Source organism: Pholcus phalangioides, unplaced genomic scaffold (genome assembly GCF_987345545.1).
Source record: "Pholcus phalangioides strain wild (caught in Gottingen) unplaced genomic scaffold, Ppha-v1.0 ptg000011l_1, whole genome shotgun sequence".
NCBI classification, from domain to species: Eukaryota; Metazoa; Arthropoda; class Arachnida; order Araneae; family Pholcidae; genus Pholcus; species Pholcus phalangioides.
This window is the reverse complement of record NW_028301604.1, coordinates 43,807,016-43,826,442: the sequence shown is the minus strand read 5'-3', so window position 1 is coordinate 43,826,442 and position 19,427 is coordinate 43,807,016. Positions and strand designations below refer to the sequence as shown.

At 38.8% G+C, this 19,427-nt stretch overlaps 1 protein-coding gene across 3 annotated transcripts in view; it reads left to right on the top strand.

The window, feature by feature from the left end:
• Nucleotides 1-19,427, top strand: part of LOC149080456 (uncharacterized) — a 1,573,269-nt gene that overhangs the window by 1,122,786 nt on the left and 431,056 nt on the right. For all 3 annotated transcript variants that reach the window (XM_089239569.1, XM_089239571.1, XM_089239572.1), the window contains one exon: nucleotides 18,720-18,827. In XM_089239569.1, the coding sequence (XP_089095695.1) occupies nucleotides 18,720-18,827 (108 nt within the window). The remainder of the gene's footprint in view (nucleotides 1-18,719; nucleotides 18,828-19,427) is intronic.

Genomic DNA, 19,427 nt, shown 5'->3' with positions numbered 1-19,427 from the left:
ACAATGTTCTTTTTTTCGTTTCCGGGGGGGGGAGTTTCGTTTTTTTTTCGTTTTTTTTCGTTTACTTGTACATGTGTATAGTTAAAAAAAATGTCAGTGAGATCTAAGGTACGTAGTTCAAGATGTCCGTCCATACGAGTACAAATTGATATGATTGATATTAAAGAGTCCTGTCTATTTTCCTATGGGACATATCTGAAATAAAAAAAATCAAAAAGATCTTTCATCGGGCACCCCTGACTCCCGGGCCCCAGGGCCGGAGCCCTGTCAGCCCCCCTTCCCCATGTGGGGCCATGGGTTACTGATAAGGTTATATACGAATGGAAGACCCCATGCCGATTAGAAAATCCGGTAATTGAACAGGTTGGTTATGGAGAACAGGTATTGGAGGGAAAAACACCAGAATGTATACATAAAGGGAGAAACATTTACAAAGATAGGATTTAAAGAAAATAGTTTTTGGAGAGAGGAGGGGGGGGGGCTGAAGGAAAAGAAAACCTCTTATCAGTGATAACAAGTGCTTTTGTACATATGTGCAGACGAGCGCGCGCGCACTGTTCATTCCAAGGGATTTTCAACCAGAAGATGGTTAAATACCGTCATTTTGAACAATGCTAAGGATTTATTTCGAACACTCAACGGCAGTGAATTCCAAATGTGAACACCCCGGAAGAAAACCGTAATTTTCTTGAAATTAGTTCTCGCCGTAGGGGTCGGGATACAATTTCTAGAAGAGAATCTTGTTGGATATCCGTGTGCAGAGATAGGAACAGAGGGAATATGTGTTAGTTTATGTAGTGATTCATACATTATAATAGCTAATCGATATTTTACCAAACTGTCTAACAGTAACCAATCAGCTTATTGGTTGTATTTTTCAGGTTTTATAAAAGTTTGATAAAGGTTCTTTTATAAAACTTGAAAAATGCCACCAATAAATGCATTGGTTGCATTGGAGCAAATATAATTCTTACGATTATTGGTTGTTTTTCCTAAGTTTTATAAAAGGACTTTTACTGAACATTTTACATTGTAATCCCGGTTTTAGACTTCTCTGACATATGTATGACTGAAATCTGTATTAACTGTAATCCTTGAATGCAACTTTTAGTGTGTTTAATTGAAGCATTGATCGATCGTTGATTGAAGCGCTCGCGAGCATCAAATTAGACACATGCATCGAGCACTCCGGGTGCACTGTGGTGCTCATGAGTAAAGGCGGATACACACTACACTGACGTGGCGTGTTACCACACGTTAATGAGTGTGATATAAAGTTCCACTAATGAGCCTTCTGTAGGTACGTTCACACTGTGCTGACGCAACGTAGTAAAGTCTCTGATGATGTAACCTGACGTAACATACAAAAATCCGTGCACACTACTCTGACGTGACGTGAGACCACGTAGAAATGCGTGCGATATTAATTCCACCTATGAGCCTTCTGTAGTCCCTCAGGGATCAAATTTAGCCCCTTACTTTCTATAATATTCATAAACGACTTATGTGAACTAAATATTCATGGTACTATGATTACTTACGCCGATGATTCAGTTCTGTTATATTATTCCAACGATCTTAATACACTACCAACTAAAATAAATCAAGACCTGTGCTTAATCAGGAAATGTTTTATAGCTAATGATTTAATTCTAAATCTTTCAAAGACTAAAGTTATTCATTTCAACTTAATTTACTCCGAAATTGATTTTAATCTAAAATTCCATAGCCCAATATGTCTAATGAACTTCGACTGCTCCTGCCAAAAAATTCAGCAGGTACAAAATATCAAATATCTCGGACAACACGGAAACTTGATGCACTGGAAATAACTAAAAAACGACATTATCTATAAATTCTATTGTCTGAAACAAAAGGTAACGGCAGAATTTCTGAGATAAATTTACTATGCGTGGTTTTATTTCAATTGTCAATTAGGGTATCATCATCTGGGGAGGCGATTACAAGACAAATCTACAGCCTATTTGTTCTATTCAAAATAGATGTCTCTTAAACCTCAATTTATAGAAATCTACTGCCCATAAGACATAACACCATCTACCGAATCATACTCTACATACTCTACATTATCGTAATAAATCAACATACACTCAAAGAGAGTCCATATCACTGAGAAGACCAAACAAAATTTACTGCATACCCTCATTTAGAAAAGAAATATTTCGCAAACATTTTTACTACCTTGCTTCTAAACTATTTAATGCTTTACTGTTGGTAATACAGAATTTACCTAGGTTTGCATCATTTAAAAAATAACTTTTTGAATTTCTAATAGCAATAGACGATATTGATGTATAGTTTCAATTATAGAAGCGAATTATATTATTATCAATATGCCTGTAGTTGCCTCATATCAATTTTTATTGTATCAAATGCTACTGTTATGTGAACATATGTATTTCAATATAATTGCTGCAAAAATTTATCCAAAAATATTTTATTATTTAACTTTATTTTGTATTATAAGTTTTATGTTATTTTTTTTTTGTTTCTTTCGTCTGTACTTTTAATTAATTGCTCTGTACAGGCTCAGGCCTCTAGACAACAAACATTGAGATTTGACGGTTTTATGTGTTATTTAACTTTGGAAACAAATAAAATAAATTTGGAAATTTGGAAAATTTGAAAAAATAATTTCTGAATTTTTCATCGATTTTCTAAAATTCTAGAATATGTGTACATGAAATTTATAATATTTAACATTATATTACATTACATTTATTCCGTTCATGTTTTACAGATGTACTTAATTTGGCTTACCCATTTTCCGCAAACAGTCTTTTTACATTCTGTACAGGTGTTGTTGTTGGTTTTTTTTTTTCTGTTGCAATATCCAATTTGGCAAGCCTTTCGTCCTTGTGGAGTATTTGGCGACGGACGATCAATGTTTTGATGCCGTTATGCCGCTGTGGTGGTCGAGTGGTCACAGTGACGGACTCGCATCGCGAGCATCCGGGTTCGAACCCCTCCGGCGCCACAGCGGTGGTCGGCTGAAGTCGGTTTTCTGTGGTTTCCAACTTCACGGCGTGAATGCGAGCTGATCTCCCCATTAAAAAGACTCGCCACAGAGAGCAACAGGCCCACAACGTTACAAATATTCAATCATTACACTTCACTCACAATTTGAAGTATAGATGGCAGCACTGAAACATCAAACACCAGCTACACACTCAGACTGTTAGGTGCACACACTTTGTCCCAGCCTCTGCCACGAAGCTGGGCTGGAAGAGATCTCGGCAACGGGATAAGTCTGGTAGCAGAGCCCCTGGCGTTCATTCATGGACGATCAATGTTTTGTTGGTCTTTTTTTTTGACGGCAAGTTCTTCGGCCAATTCAAAAAGAAATTTCCGATGCTTATATCCCTTTTCTGCACCAGTCTTCCAACGCAAATACGTAGCGCATAAACAGAGAAAATTTCCTGGCGTTAATGCTTATTTTAATAATGCATCAAATTGACCCGTTATCGGTAGAGATAGGGGTACCACATAAACTTCAAAATTAGAAGGCTTTCAAGAAGACGAATTTCGATGTGTAGTCATCTCGTTGAATAAATAAAAGTCAGTACAAGTGGCAGAAAAAAAATCTAAACGATTTCTACATAATTTCACTCATGAAATTCGAAATAGGTCAAAATGTCTCCTCCTGGTGAACCTAGCGTTAGTTTTCACTTGTAGAAAATGCATCACATCAAATATCAGGTGCATAATTTTTTTTCAATTGGCGTTCGTATTTGTTCTACATTTTGATTGAGAAAAACACCTTTAATACCCAAAATGTTTCGCGGTTTGTTTACAATATTGTACCACGTGTAATTAGCATGTTGCGCTTAGATTTTATGCTGTCGTGAACACACATGACTCTGGAAAAACGTCAAAAAGTTTCATCAACAGCGAAACATATATTCAGTTTCTCCTGTAAGTCTTAACTCGGCCTTTATCTCATCGACCATTCGTATATAAGAATGGTTTCAATATAAAAAATTCTCAAAATGTGATAAAAAATGACCGTGTAAAAGTTTTGAGAGTGAAAATACAATTACGCCACAAAATAAAAAATCCAACTTTTTATATGGACACCCTGTCCTAAAAAAACCCAATTAGAAAGTTGTTGCCCTGTGTCTTCTGAGGTAGTTTTCGACTTCCCGAGTGCAATATTCGCTGAGATATTTGAATTCATAAATTAAAGAAAAGTTGGGAAATAACAGCGCAAAAATGAGAGAAAGGAACCCCTTCCTTTGGTTTATGCTGTTTTTTCTCAATTTTTCTCCGATTTGGAAGTCAAATATATGAGCAAATTAGAAACTTATTACGAAAGCATTTCACTTAGAAACATACAACTTTTTTCATTGGCCTCAGAAGAGTCAAGGCAATAACTTTCCAATTAGGTTTTTACGACAGGACATCCATGTAAAAATTTAGATTTTTCATTTTATGGTACACTGTATTTTCACTCTCAAAGATGGTAGAGGGTGGTTTATGAACACGTTTTGAGCATTTTTTTTAATTAGAACCATTTCTGTACGACGAACTCTTGATGAGATAAAGGCCGAGTTAGGACTTGCAGGACACCCTGTATATTGTTATACCAGCTGGAGTGAATGAGTGAAGAACAATTCATTGAAACCTTTTCTCAAATTTTTAAAAATGTTAAAAAAACCAACTTTTTTTTTAGTTTAGTTTTTGAATTTATTCAAAAAAAGTCAAAATTAAATATTACCAGCAGCCGAAAAAATTAATTAAATAATAAGCAAAATAAATTATAAAAACTAATTAATATAGATAATAATTAATGTAATTGATTAAAAAAACAACGAATAGTAAACCGATTATAATTGAAACCAACTATTACTCAAAGGGGTGCGGAAAGTTAAGTCGTATTGTACTGGTGCTGCGGGATGAAAAAAAGGTTGACAACCACTGCTCTATAGCATACAGAGGTAAACTTATGAACATTTTTTACTAAGCGAATTAGATTCGAATTAACCGATTGGCATGTTATTCCGAGTCTTTCTTTGAAGTACGTACTCTACAACAGTGGTTCTCAACCGGGGGCCCTAGGATATTCCAGGGGGGGGGGCCACGGATGAAAATCTTGCAAAATGGGAGCCACGGCCACTGATACGGGGGCCACGAAGAAATTTGTGACATTAAATTTTTTTTAGTCACTCTGACTAAAAAAATTTTATTTCAAACAAAATGCATAGAATATCTTTTTCGTCATCCAAGTAACATTAACATGATGAAGGAAATAAAAATAGTGGTTCACGTAATCTCGGTGGATTTACAACTTGGGGGTGACAGTAGGCCCTGACACAAACTATAGAAGAGGTTTAAGCAAAATGGAGTAACTGTAAAGACAGAAAATTGTGTGTTCAGACTTTTCATTCAAAGAGGGTTGCCATAAAGAAAACAGACAAAGATTTATTGACCATTCATTGACATTCTTTTGAGTGCTGGTAGTAAATGTAATCCAAGAAGTAGATGGGTGAAAAATGAAAGATAAATTGTAAAAAAACCCATCGTTTTCATGCAATTACAGACGGATAGCCATCTAGTTTAGCACGAAGCTATCTTCAGCCAGCACAGAGTGGTCTGATGGGGAATATATTTATAAAAATCGAATAGAGAATGATTGCTCTGGGGTATTTTTCATGAATTTTGAAAGGGGGTGCCAATCCATTGTCTCTGCTGAAAAGAAATAAAGTCGAATTCAGTTATAACGAACTCCAAGGCCAAGAGACCAAATAAGGAAAAATACCCGCGAAATTTAACATTTTTTAAAACTACATTGCTGTGATAATGTATTGGGACAGGGGCAGTTTGTGCGAGGGGTGCGGCGCACCCGGGCGGCAGCGTAGACTTTACTTAAGACAACAAAATTTAACGCAGTAAAAATTCACGACATCACGCTTTTGAGTCATACTATACCTCTACAACGGAAACGTTGGGAAAATAGACAAGGCATCTGATCGTAATACCAGTGTAGAGCCTCAATATATATTCTTATATGTATTATTATTACTTTACTTTGTACATTGGCTCTCTCTTAACAAGCACGCTCTGGTCACGTGAAAGAATCTCAGTACATTCTGTACTGAAACACGAGATGATCACGTGACCGGATGCCCCTTCGGAGGGTCTGAAGGGCCATGTGTGTGAGAACATCAGTTCAGCTCCAGCTCTCACACGAGATGCATCCACGTCGTCTTTATCTCTGTTAATACATGTACCATGTAAATAATATCTTCTATATAGCATCATAATTAAAGATAATGTATCTACAACTACGTCTCATTCATACGAAGTCAATTGCGCTACCGTCACCACTTAGCATTAGATTCAGCATTGGTGACCGCAGACGTTTAAACGAAAATAATGATACCTTCTGAATATTCTTCAAAAGACGCCATTACGGTGATAGCAGCAGCAGAGGATTTTTCTCCCAGCAACAGTGGACCACGGAGCATCCTCCCTCGTAAGGTCACTTCCGCTTGACCTCTTGGTTCTCTTCTCTCTCAAGCAACAGGATGATGGCAGCAGAAGGGGACAATACCGTTCCCCAAGTTTCCAGTGTCGCTCTCCGCCTTCCCCCATTTTGGAAGACAAACGTTTCTCTCTGGGTGAGGCAATGCGAGCAAGCTTTTCTCCTCAGCCGCCTCAGTGATGATACCAAATTCGCCGCTCTCGTCGCTAATATCGACTCAGAAACACTACATGCGGTTGCCGATATTGTGGTCAATCCTCCTGAGACCGGGAAATTCCAGGCTCTTTCGGACCGGCTGATACAGGAGTTTGCCGAAACTGAATCTGCCAAAATCAAGAAGTTGCTCACAGAAATTCAACTCGGAGATGATAAACCATCACAGCTGCTACGAAAAATGCGCCAACTCTCGGGATCTCGACTAACCGATGATTTCTTAAAGACATTGTGGCTGCAACGTCTTCCCACTCAAATCCAAACTGTCCTCTCAATATCGAGTGATGGACTGGATAAACTCGCGGAACTGGCTGACAAAATCGTGGAAATATGCCAAAATACATCCGTTTGTGCTGTTTCTCCACCGCCGGATCAAGATGACTTGCGTGCACAAATCGCAATGCTCACCAAAAAACTGGATGAACTTTCCTCTCAACAACGTGGACGTTCACCACATCACGGGCGAAACAACTTCTTCAAGAGGCGTTCGAGTTCCAGAAACAGAAAAAATTCCTGTGCTACTACCATCATCGTTTCGGTAAAAATGCTCGGCGCTGTACTACACCGTGCAACTTCAGCGCACCAAAAAACGAAGGAGCTCCGTCATAGCTGGCATGGCGAACATGAGCTCAGAGACCAGCAGGTTGTTCATCCATGATCGTAAAACGGGAATAAAATATCTCGTTGACACGGGCAGTGAAATTAGTGCCGTTCCGCCGTCAGCGATTGCTTCCACCACTCCCTGCTCTACATTTCGTCTCTACGCAACAAACCAGACGTCAATACCGGCCTACGGTACCAAAAATATTGTCCTAAATCTGGGATTGCGACAAAATTTTCCATGGACATTCGTTGTCGCTAAGGTTTCGTGCCCTATCATCGGAGCAGATTTTCTGCGCAATTTCAATCTCATGGTAGATTTGAAAAAGCGTCGTCTCATTAGCTCTAGCACATCACTTCATTCCCTGGGATCAGTGCATCAAACGGCTCATCTCTCAATTTCCACAGTGAGCCTATCTCAGTACGAGAAAATTCTTTCTGAATTCCCAGACATCACAAATCCGTGCTTAATAGGCGAACCTGCATCGCACGACACAGTTCACCACATAGTGACTAAAGGTCCTCCAATATGTTCTCGACCGAGACGGCTTTACCCTCAACACTTTGAGAAGGTGAAGACGGAATTCGATTTTTTGTTACAACAAGGAATAATTCGTCCTTCAAAAAGTTCATGGTCTTCACCATTGCATATTGTTCCGAAGTCGGAAACATCTATACGACCAGTGGGAGATTATCGAAAATTAAATTCTGTCACAGAGTTCGATTCCTATCCCATCCCATACCTAAGTGATTTCAGCAATGCCCTTCATGGTAAGTCAATTTTTTCAAAATTAGATATTTTCAAAGCGTACCATCAGATCCCTATTTTTGAACCTGATATTCCTAAAACAGCGGTGACAACACCGTGGGGTCTATTCGAATATACAAGGCTTTGTTTTGGCTTAGTAAATGCGCCTCAAACATTTATGCGTTTCATGCACGAGGTGTTAAGAGGTTTATCCTTCTGTTATGCATATTTAGATTATATCCTCGTATATTCATCATCTGTTGAAGGGCACGAAAATCACCTGAGGCAAATATTTGAGCGTTTACACAAGTATGGCTTGAAACTTAATATTTCTAAATGTGTATTAGGTGTAGATAATTTGGAATTTTTAGGTCATTTAATCACTCCTCTTGGCATTAAACCATTACCTAACAAAGTGCAAGTAATATTAGATTTCAAGAGACCTGACACAATTTCTCAGTTGAGAAAATTTCTTGGTCTCATAAATTTCTATAGAAGGTTCATAAAACATGCTGCTGAGTCACAAATACTCTTACACGATTTTCTAAAGGGCTCCCGCCGTAAAAAAGATAATCGTAAAATTGAATGGACCGATTCTGCACTCACAGCATTCAATCAATGCAAAGAGCAACTAGCTAATGTCACTCTATTAGCTCATCCTTCCACATCTGCAAAACTTGCACTTCACGTTGATGCATCTGATTTTTCAATTGGTGGTGCATTACACCAGGTAGTGGACAATTCTTTGCAACCGCTAGGATTTTTCTCTCGCAGACTCACTCCAGCGGAAACACGCTATAGCGCATATGACAGAGTACTATTGGCTGCATATTCTTCTATCAAATATTTTCGACACATGCTCGAAGCACGTCAGTTCACTCTATTTACAGATCAAAAACCTTTGGTCTATGCTTTTCGGCAGAAGCATGACAAATGCTCGCCTCGCCAAACCAGACATTTGGATTTCATTTCCCAATTCACGAGTGATATTTGTCATATTCCTGGCTCAGAAAACATAGCAGCCGATATAATGTCCCGCATATGTGCTATTTCAATGCCAAGCCCAATTAATTACGATGAATTCGCTGAAGCTCAAGCAACAGATGATGAATTATCAAAATTGATGGGTGATTCAAATTTTGGCTTACAATTGAAAAAAATTAAACTTCCCGAATCTGACATAGATTTAATTTGTGATATCTCCACTGGAAGTGCGCGTCCTTACATTCCTGTGCAGTATAGGAAAACGGTGTTTGATCACATTCATAACTTAGCGCACCCAGGCATCAGAAGAACGATTCACCAAATCCGTTCTCGCTTTGTTTGGCCTGATATTAATAAGGAAATAACAAAATGGGCAAAAATTTGCATGGCTTGTCAAAAAAGTAAAATTCACAGACATGTCAAATCTCCTTTAAAAGAATTTCCTATGCCATCTGCAAGATTTGACCACATTCATCTGGACATAGTGGGTCCACTAACTCCATCAAATGGTTATTCTTACTGTTTGACCATGATCGATCGTTTTTCCCGCTGGCCAGAAGCACAACCAATAAAAGACATAACAGCTCCAGCTGTAGCGGAAGCCTTTTATAACTGTTGGGTATCCCGTTATGGTGCTCCATCAGTTATAACAACTGATCAAGGTCGACAATTTGAGTCCCACCTTTTCCGCTCTCTCCTACAACTTCTAGGTACCGAACGAGCTAGAACTACCGCTTTCCATCCTCAAGCGAATGGTTTGATTGAGGAATTTCATCGACCACTAAAAACGGCCATTAAATGCCATAACACCGAACGTTGGACCGAGGTATTACCAACTATACTTCTGGGCTACCGAGCCGCTCTAAAAGCCGACCTGAAGTGTACGCCAGCCGAACTCGTATTTGGTGCACCCTTGCGTCTTCCCGGCCAATTTTTCGACTCAACGAATGTCAACATTGACCCTTGTGACTACGTAAATAAGTTACGGGGCCACATGCAGCAGCTCCGTCCAACGCCAAAAAAACATCATGGAAAACGTGCTACATTTGTGTATCCAGAACTGATGAATGCTACTCGCGTATTACTACGTCGTGGTAGTGTCCGTCGACCCCTCCAGAGACCATATGATGGTCCCTTTCCTGTCATTAACAAAAATGAAAAAGTGTTCAAACTTGACATCAATGGCAAAACAGTTTAGGTTTCCATCGACCGCTTAAAACCAGCATTCTTCCTCTCATAAGATACAACGCCTCTGGTGGCGAAAACGCGAACTAACGACTCTACGTCAGAGAACTCGACCACGAAATCGAAACCACCAGTGACCACACGATCTGGACGTCGAGTCCGGTTCACGGATTTTTATCGTGTCCAACATTGACACTGGGGAAGGGGTACTGTAGAGCCTCAATATACATTCTTATATGTATTATTATTATTGCTTTACTTTGTACATTGGCTCTCTCTTAACAAGCACGCTCTGGTCACGTGAAGTAATCTCAGTACATTCTGTACTGAAACACGAGATGATCACGTGACCGGATGCCCCTTCGGAGGGTCTGAAGGGCCATGTGTGTGAGAACATCAGTTCAGCTCCAGCTCTCTCACGAGATGCATCCACGTCGTCTTTATCTCTCTTAATATATGTACCATGTAAATAATATCTTCTATATAGCATCATAATTAAAGATAATGTATCTACAACTACGTCTCATTCATACGGAGTCAATTGCACTACCGTCACCACTTAGCATTAGATTCAGCACCAGAAACAAGAACGTAAGCTATGTGGGCGGCTCGAGACAAAATCTGTACCCGTGTGGGACTTATTTTTTGCGCCTCCTACCTATTGCTCCCTCCATAGCCCCTACCTCCTGCGTCAGGGAATCTTTCGTGGGGCCCATGCCCGTTTTTCCACGAAGCCCCTTCTACAGTTAATTTATAGAGTGAAAAAAGAAAAGTTATAAGGATTTTGTCCCGGGCCTCAAGCTGGAGCCCTGTCAGCCCTACCCTTAGAAGGTCATGCCCCACCCACACAATTTATCCAAACAATTCCTAACAAAACATTTTTTTCGGCCCTTCATTTCGGATTTTGCGCCACTCCAGAGCCGACAGTTTGGTTTTTTTTGGCCAATGGAATTTTTTTTTACCCATTCACCCCGGATTTAGCATCCTCTTAAGCGGGGCCCCGTGTGGCCGCAATGGGGCGCACGGCCAAGCGCCACCCCTGTACTCTATTACAAGGGCCATGTGTGCATTTTGGTTCCCTCTCCCATGGCCCCCACAAGAGCCCGGGATAATTCTCATAATTTTTTGGCTTTTTCAGGCTATAAATTAACTATAGAAGGGGCCGTGAGAAATCTGACTATGAGAGGGCCTGCAAAAGATCCGTGCCTAGGGGACCATACCCTCACTTAGAATTTGATCCACAATAGTCAAATGAAGGCCAGGGAAAAATTTGGTTTTTCACTTGTCCGGCCCCTGGAATACCAGAAACACCTTTGAAAAATTGTTCTTAATAAAAATTACCCCGTTAAATATCATCTTGATATCATCATGCTGATGGCTCACAAAAATAAGTGCTCTTTCAAGGATTAAGTTATCTGACATTTATTAAGAATGGTAAAATAATTCTAGAACACAAAAAACAAAGACCAAAATTTTCTACTTCAAAAGCGGGACGTATGGTCACGCACATTTTGCACTGTAAAGAATGATGTGCGATTTTCTTCTAAAAAAAAAATCAGGTTTATCTCCAGGTGCCCTTCACCGAAGCCCTATGAGCCTCCTGGCAGGGTCACCAGTAGGGGCGGCACATGAGGCTTCGCACCCGGGCGGCATGTAAGCTCGAGCCGCCTCTGTATTGGGACTTCCTCCAAGATTGACACCACATCTTTAAAGTTTTTTTAATCGATACTATAATGCTTCCTTTCAACTGCCCTACTACTGGCCTGCGGCATTCCAAATAATTTCAATGCAATTTTCCTATCCTGTAAGAACAATGTTGTGGACATCAGAAAAAAAATTCTAAAAAGGTGCATGACCACATTTAAAGCAATTTAAATCCGTTGATTAGAGACTCACTGCATCTGCTGATTTCTAAAAAAAGTGCGATAAATTCTCACGTAAGTCTTCACTTTGAAATGTCCGTAACCCGATCAATGCGTCTCTTTGTATCTGTCAACTTAATATGTATGGTTTTTAGTGTTGATAATACGCATGCAAAACCAATTCAGCGACGCGTTTTCACAATCTGCAAAAACTACTTGGATTTGATAGTTGGAAAAGTCTAAATGCCAAAGATTTGGAGTTCGAATCATAATGAAAATGTCAAATAATTGAAATTGTGCTTCGTATAAGTGAAATATTTTAATATTGAAAGAGTTATATATATAGAGATTAATCGTGCCCGTAGTCATACGTCTCATAAATGTGAAATTTTGTCATAAAACTGAGAGTGAGGCACGAATCCCTTTGCGCACAAGTGGAATTTCGAGGCATTTACGCACATCCGAGCCCCTTCATGGCCATTTTTCTTTTTCTCCCCACCCTTTCTTCCTTTTGTTTCCTTCCTAAATTTATAAAAGTAAAAAGGACATAATTATAATAAAAAGGACTGTTTTCAGATCAAATTGCCGAAGTTCAATTACTTTACTGCAAAAATGTCAAATTTTTTTTGGCGGGAAATACAGTCAAACCAAAAGCGTATTAAAGACACTTTATTAATACGCTTTGGTCAAACCACATTAGACCGGAACTCCAAGAGACCCGAGAAATCACTTTGTAATAACGAAATTTCGTTACAAAGGAATTCCGGATTTTTATATTGTTCCTATGTAAACCTATCCGAGGGATTAGAAAAGTTTTCGTTAAAACGATATTTTTCCCATTATAATGGTATTTGTTAAAATGAGAGTTGACGGTGTTTCGTCTCAAGCTATTTTTTTACGTGTATTTGGAGGCTGCATGTGTAACAGGGCGTATGACACTTTACTGGTGAGCCATTAGTCTTAGAGACATACCCAACTAGAAAAAGTATCCAACCTCACGTGTCCAACTCAGATATGTCATTCATGTTGTAAGGGGTTGTATAGCTATAAAATAAAATAAAAAACTTTTTATACCGTCCCCGTTTGCCAAAGAACCCGATTAAGAAGTTGTTGCTCTGTCTTTCCCGATGCCAACTAAAATAATTTCACGTTTCTAAGTGCAATATTCACCGAGATATGCGAATTCGAAAAATTGAGGAAATTTGGGAAAAAACAGCATTAAATGCGGGTAAAATGGTTTCCCCTCATTTAATGCTGTTTTTTTTCAACTAACTTCGAATATCTCAGTGAAAATTTGAACTTAAACACGTTCAATTTTTTTGTGGGAGACCGGGAAACAAAAAAAAAACTTTCCAATTGGGTTTTGGGGCACAGGGTGTCTTCATAAAAAGTTAAAATTTTTATTTTAATAACTATGTACCCCTGGCATCATGAATCAAATATCTGAGTACTACACATTATTCGGGTACTTTTTCCAACTGGAAGTATGCTTCTAGGACCAATGGTTCGCCAGTAAAATGTCATATGCACCTTTACTTATGCGCCCTGTATATTAAATATAGTACGGACTGTAATGTGAAATATTGTACTGTGTTTAAGCCAACTAGCACGTTGCTTCGTTCGCCTGCGAGAGAGCGGTCGCATTATGAACCAAAAAGCCACTTGAAGGTAGCTTGTCACACATCCAATGAAATATCAGATTTTCACGTATCAAAATTGAAGTAAACAAACTAATGATTTTCTTATTTGAAAATCTGATTATTTATATTTTCCAATGGGCTTGAAATACTGATAATGAATCATTATTATGTTCACACGAACAGTTTTGTCACTGCGTACATGATTTTTCTGGAATGAATGGTTCAAGCAAATATTTAAAAAATTTTCACACGTATTTTAGTTCATTTTTTTTAATTCATAGTAGGGCTACAACATGACCCTATGTCCTTGATACATGTATTATTGTTAAAAATGACGTGAGAGGTTGAACTTTTCAATTGTGATTCATTTGTGTGGCTACTCCCTCATTACTACTTTTATCCGCACGAAGAAAATAAAATTAACAAAACTGCTTGCTACCACTTTTTGCGATTTTTATCATTATAAGAATGCGTATTTTGGAAGCTACAACTGACATTTCTCAATAAAACCATAATTATTTACACAGAAAAAACCTAATTTGGAAATAATTCAAATTTCATCCAGTACCTCGATGAGATTGTGTCGTCTTCAAGCGCAGAATTTACATTGATTAAAAATATTTTTTTTTTAATTGGACTGTGTGACACAACTCATAAAACATACAAATGAAACTAAGAAAAACACAAAACAATAAACTTCACAAAAAGTAACATTACCGATACAGACCCTTTGTGACCCCAAGGGATTTATTCTATTTTTACTGTATTATATTATGTTTATTTTGCTTTTTCGTTATTTTCATAAATTAAAAATTAATCAAACTAAATTCAAAAATATTTACACTTCAGACAATTTTTGAATAATTATCTTCTAATGGGAAAACGGGGGGGGGGAAAGGAAGGGGAGTAGAAAATTATTCATGTTCGCAAGGGGGCCACAGGAATGAGAAATGGTTGAAAGGGGGCCATGGACAAAAAAAGGTTGAGAACCACTGCTCTACAACATAGAGTTAGACCCTCCTCACACGGGGAAACTAAAGTCCAGCAACTGATAAGAGAAACCGTTTCCAAAGACGAGCACGTATATTGTTATAGAAGCCCTCACACGAGGAAATTGGCGTATTGGCGACGAAATATCGAACGCGACTCAGTCACTTGGCGACTGGCATGCTAGTCGCAGCCAACTTTTGTTGCGAAAATTGCCTCTAGCATTCCTTCATATTTTCGTCATTCGAATTGACCATGGGCGACCCGGCGTTGAATTTAAAATTTGTTTCAGAGATCGAAAAGCATCCAGAGTTATATAATTATCAGTTGAAAGGATATGCGAAAAAAGAACTCACCGAAAAAGCATGGAATGAAATTGCGACAGAATTTCAGCTCACAGGTAAATGCACAATTTCTTTATTTAAATTGATATCATTTTGAAATTATAATGAAATGGCAAACACAGGGTTGTCTTAACACATCGGCCCACCCAGGCACGGCTCCGGGAGGGGTTGAAAAGAAGATGGGGCGTCATGAAAATTAGATCTGGTAAAAAATTTCATCAGTAACCAAGTGAATTTGCCAAGTAGGGCCTCAGAAAAAAACACATGGCCTGGGGGCCCACGATACTCTTAAGACGGCCCTGCGTAAGCACCTCTAGGAATTTTCAAAAAATACAGTCTACTTTCTACTTTCAGAACGTGTACCAAACAAGTACATGTTCTACAGGGATGTTCCCTGGTTTTCCCCTTGCTTGGAATGTCTGTAATTTAGGTCACGTACACACACGTGCGTGGGAGTATTCGGGGAAAACCATTTCCTGAAACATAAACAAGTTATTTTTTTCCTCTCGGAACAGCAGCTTTCACCGTTTCATCTCATGAAACTACTGAAAATCCTACTAGACAATACTTTAAACCAAATAAACAACAAACTAATATAATAAGAAAAACCCAACATATAACGTACTGAGAGGCGTATTTATTGAGAAAAACCAGTCATATTTTATTGCGAATTATTTTCATTGCTTGTAATTTTCACAAAAAATAATATTGTTGCAATAACTGAATTAGCAGCAATATTTCCACTGCCACGGAAGAGCAGCCCGATGCGATAGAAAGTGGTTCGCTAAATAGTCTCTCACTTCATGAGCAGTAGAACGTTCATGTAGTGTTAGGTCTCGTTGTGGTAATGTAGTGATGTTGATGGGAACTCCAATGTTATAAGACGTTTCAACACGTGGCAGCAGTATGGGATACCTTCACGTCTACGAATGAAGTTGTGAAGATTGCAGGTGGATTTAATAATGGCCACTCTTTCCGTTGTGCGACAGCGAATAGCAGTGCTAAGCACTTGGAACTTTTCGGTCAACATCCCGAAAGCACATTCCACTGTTTTCTTTCCTCGACTCAATCTGTAATTGAAAATTATTTTTTCATTATCTATAGAGTTCTTTGGGGGTACGGTCGCAGCAAATACCGTGTCAAAGGGAAGACTTCATCTCCGACAAAGTTTTATGGGAAAGCATAATCATTTTCATCATCTTGTAATCGTGAAGAGGATGGTATTTTAAATTTGCCATTTATAATGAATGTCGATGAACGGAAAATGCCACCATCACTATTTCTGCCTGCATAACCAGTTTCAATACAAGTGAAGAAACCATCAGCATCACTACATGCTAGTAGCATAATTGAGTGATACGATTTATAATTAAAGTTAGTTGAGCCGGTTCCAGGTAATTGTTCGATTCGGATATGCTTCCCATCCAATGCACCCAAACAATTAGGTAGATTCCACAGTGAGTAGAAACGCGTTGAGCTATAAGTTTCCATTTTTCTTCGGCTGGGATAGCATGTGAGAAATCTTTCAACACTTTCCAAATTTATTTGGTAGGTTCATGTATAATGTACTTTCTCCTCTGGCGAAGTATAGTGATACAAAAGTACATCCTGTTGCCAAATATCTGCAAGAGATGAATTTAACGTTAATTCGTTACATTGTGAAATACAATTTTGTTGAATATTTTTTAATAATAATTACGAAAAAACTTGCTACAACGATGATAATCTCTAGAATTATATTATTTCTTGCTCTTGTATTCTAGTACTTTAATTAAGTTTTTTATGCTGATAATATAATTTTTGTTCAATATTTCTTCATTGCCATTGTTTCCGTGTATTTGTATTATTTTATTGTTTTCAGTGAGCGCATGCAAAGAAAAGTGGGAGAATCTCCGCACAGTTTTTGTCCGACACTGCTTAAGCCCTGCCAGTGGCTCCAGTAGTAAAAACAAAAAACCATATTATCTGGCCGAAGCAATGGATTTCACTTTCCCATTCATCAAAACGCAAAGAACACCTGCTGGGAATTTGTATGAAGAACCTGTAAAGCTTCAAGCACCGAGTCCAGAGCAAAATTAGACCGGCGTATCACAAATGGATGAAGATCTGGCAGTGGAAGAAACAGGAGTTATTGCACCTGATGCAGATTCTCAGCCTAAAACTTCCTCACCAGGACAAGCTCATCTCTCCTCTGAAGCGGCACATAATCCTCTCAGTCCAGGGCAGAACGCAAAAAAATGTAAACAAACAATGACAGACGTGGACAAGTCTTTTGTGGACCTTGTCCGAGCAAAGACAAAAAACTTACAGGAATTTCAAATAACAGCATTGACGAGAAAAAAATGTTTCTTCTGAGCCTGTTGCCGGATTTAGAACCCATGACGAATGCACAAATGCTGTCGTTCAAGCACAAGGTTCTGTAACTTATTGACATTATCGTGAATCCGGAACAGTATGTCGAGGGGATAGTCGACGAAAATGATACTTCGTAGTCTCGTATGTATTAAAATTTTGTGTTCACATCCTATAAATTCTTTTTGTATTAAAATTACATTTTCTTCAAATAATGGGTAGGAGAATTTGACTTGCCTCAAAGTTATCAGTAGTCGCTCTTCAGGGCTCACACATTCCCTCATTGTTGTGTCTTTATAAGATATGGTGGGAGAGAAAGTTATCAGATTCATCAATTCCAGGTAAGTTTCTTTCTTCATTCTATAGAAAGCGAGGAATTTGGTATCGGAATCTTGCAATTCCTTGGCAGCAACGAAATGTCTACCGAATTTTTCTTTCAATATAGGGATGAACCCATAGTTTTCTTCTATTTCTTCTTTTTTTATACATCGAAGATAATGATATAAGATGATAATATCTTCATCTTCGCTGGAATCAAACATACAAATACAAATACAACGCCACAACAGGCAAATTGCCCAACGAGGTGGCTGACTTAAGAACATCATGGATACCCGAGCCATTTTTTGGAGGCCCTACCTACTACTGCTACACCCCCACCCCGCGGAACCCCCAACGAATCGGTACATGCGGGAATGTGCGTGTACGTGTAGTGAAACCTGACGTGAAGTTTTTTGTTTCTCTGTAATGCTTGTTATGTGTAGTGCTGCCATCTGCCACCATTTTTTCTAACTATGAGGGAAGTGTTATGATTGAATGATTTATCGTTGTAGGACTGTTGCTCTCTGTGGCGAGGCTTTTTAACGGGGAGATCGGCTCGCATTTGCGCCTTGAAGTTGGGAACCACAGAAAACCAACTTCAGCCGACCACCACTGTGGGGTTCGAACCCGGATCCTCGCATCGCGAGTCCGTCACTATAACTGATTTCTTTCAAAAAACCTGTAAATTTTGATTTTTCCTATCCCTGTACCGGAAGATAAAAAGGAGAACTATAGACTGCCGTTTTTACTCAGTTTCCTGGGCTTTGAATATTTTTTTAGTAGCGCCGTATGAGGGAGAACGGGCTACTCGACTCGTTCAAATCAACTCAACTCTCAAGTTGAGGTAACTCGAGCTCGATTTTTTAGTTTTCCCGTGTGAGGAAAGCCTTAATCTGAAATTTGAATGCAACTCTTGAGCAATCAATCGTATTACTTCTAAAAAAAACACAGAAATTTATTTTTCATTTTTTATTATAGGGTGCACCTGGTGACATTGGCAAAATTGGATCGTCCGGTTCATTTGGTGATCCTGGTGTTTTGGGTTTCATTGGCTTAAAAGGAGAAGCTGGAACAGAAGGTTTACCTGTGAGTAGTTCATTAGAACATTTATAGACATTCAGACACATTCGATATTGTAGCTTGGAAAGAACTTTGTGTGTAAAATGTTCATTACTGAACAAAACCGCGTGATCTAAGATTACTTACGATGCCAAAAAGTTCAACTGCATTTATAAAAAAAGCAGCATAAATACACGGCATGGCCGGGGAAAGTTATAAATGCAAAAAGTATGACATAACACCAGAACTATCATCGTTCAGACCAATAAAACAGTGATCATCAACTCAAGTGAATTCCGTTATGGACAGGAGCATGAAACATGCGAAGACTTTGTAAATACCCTCGACCCATCTTCACCTCTGTTTATTTATTGGAAAAAACACGTTTTCTTCGGGTCTACGTCAAAACATCACGAACAAAAACATCGCCGTGACAAAAGCATCGATTGTCAAAACATCGATTTTCAAAACATCGCAATGTTGATTGATATACAGGGTGTTGCCTTGAAGTAGCGACAAACTCAGAGGGGGGGGGGGGTATTAGGCATCAAGGAGAACAAAATTTGTTCTAGAACATGATATCACAAACCACGTTTAATCGGTGAAAATCACAAAAATACCTATGGA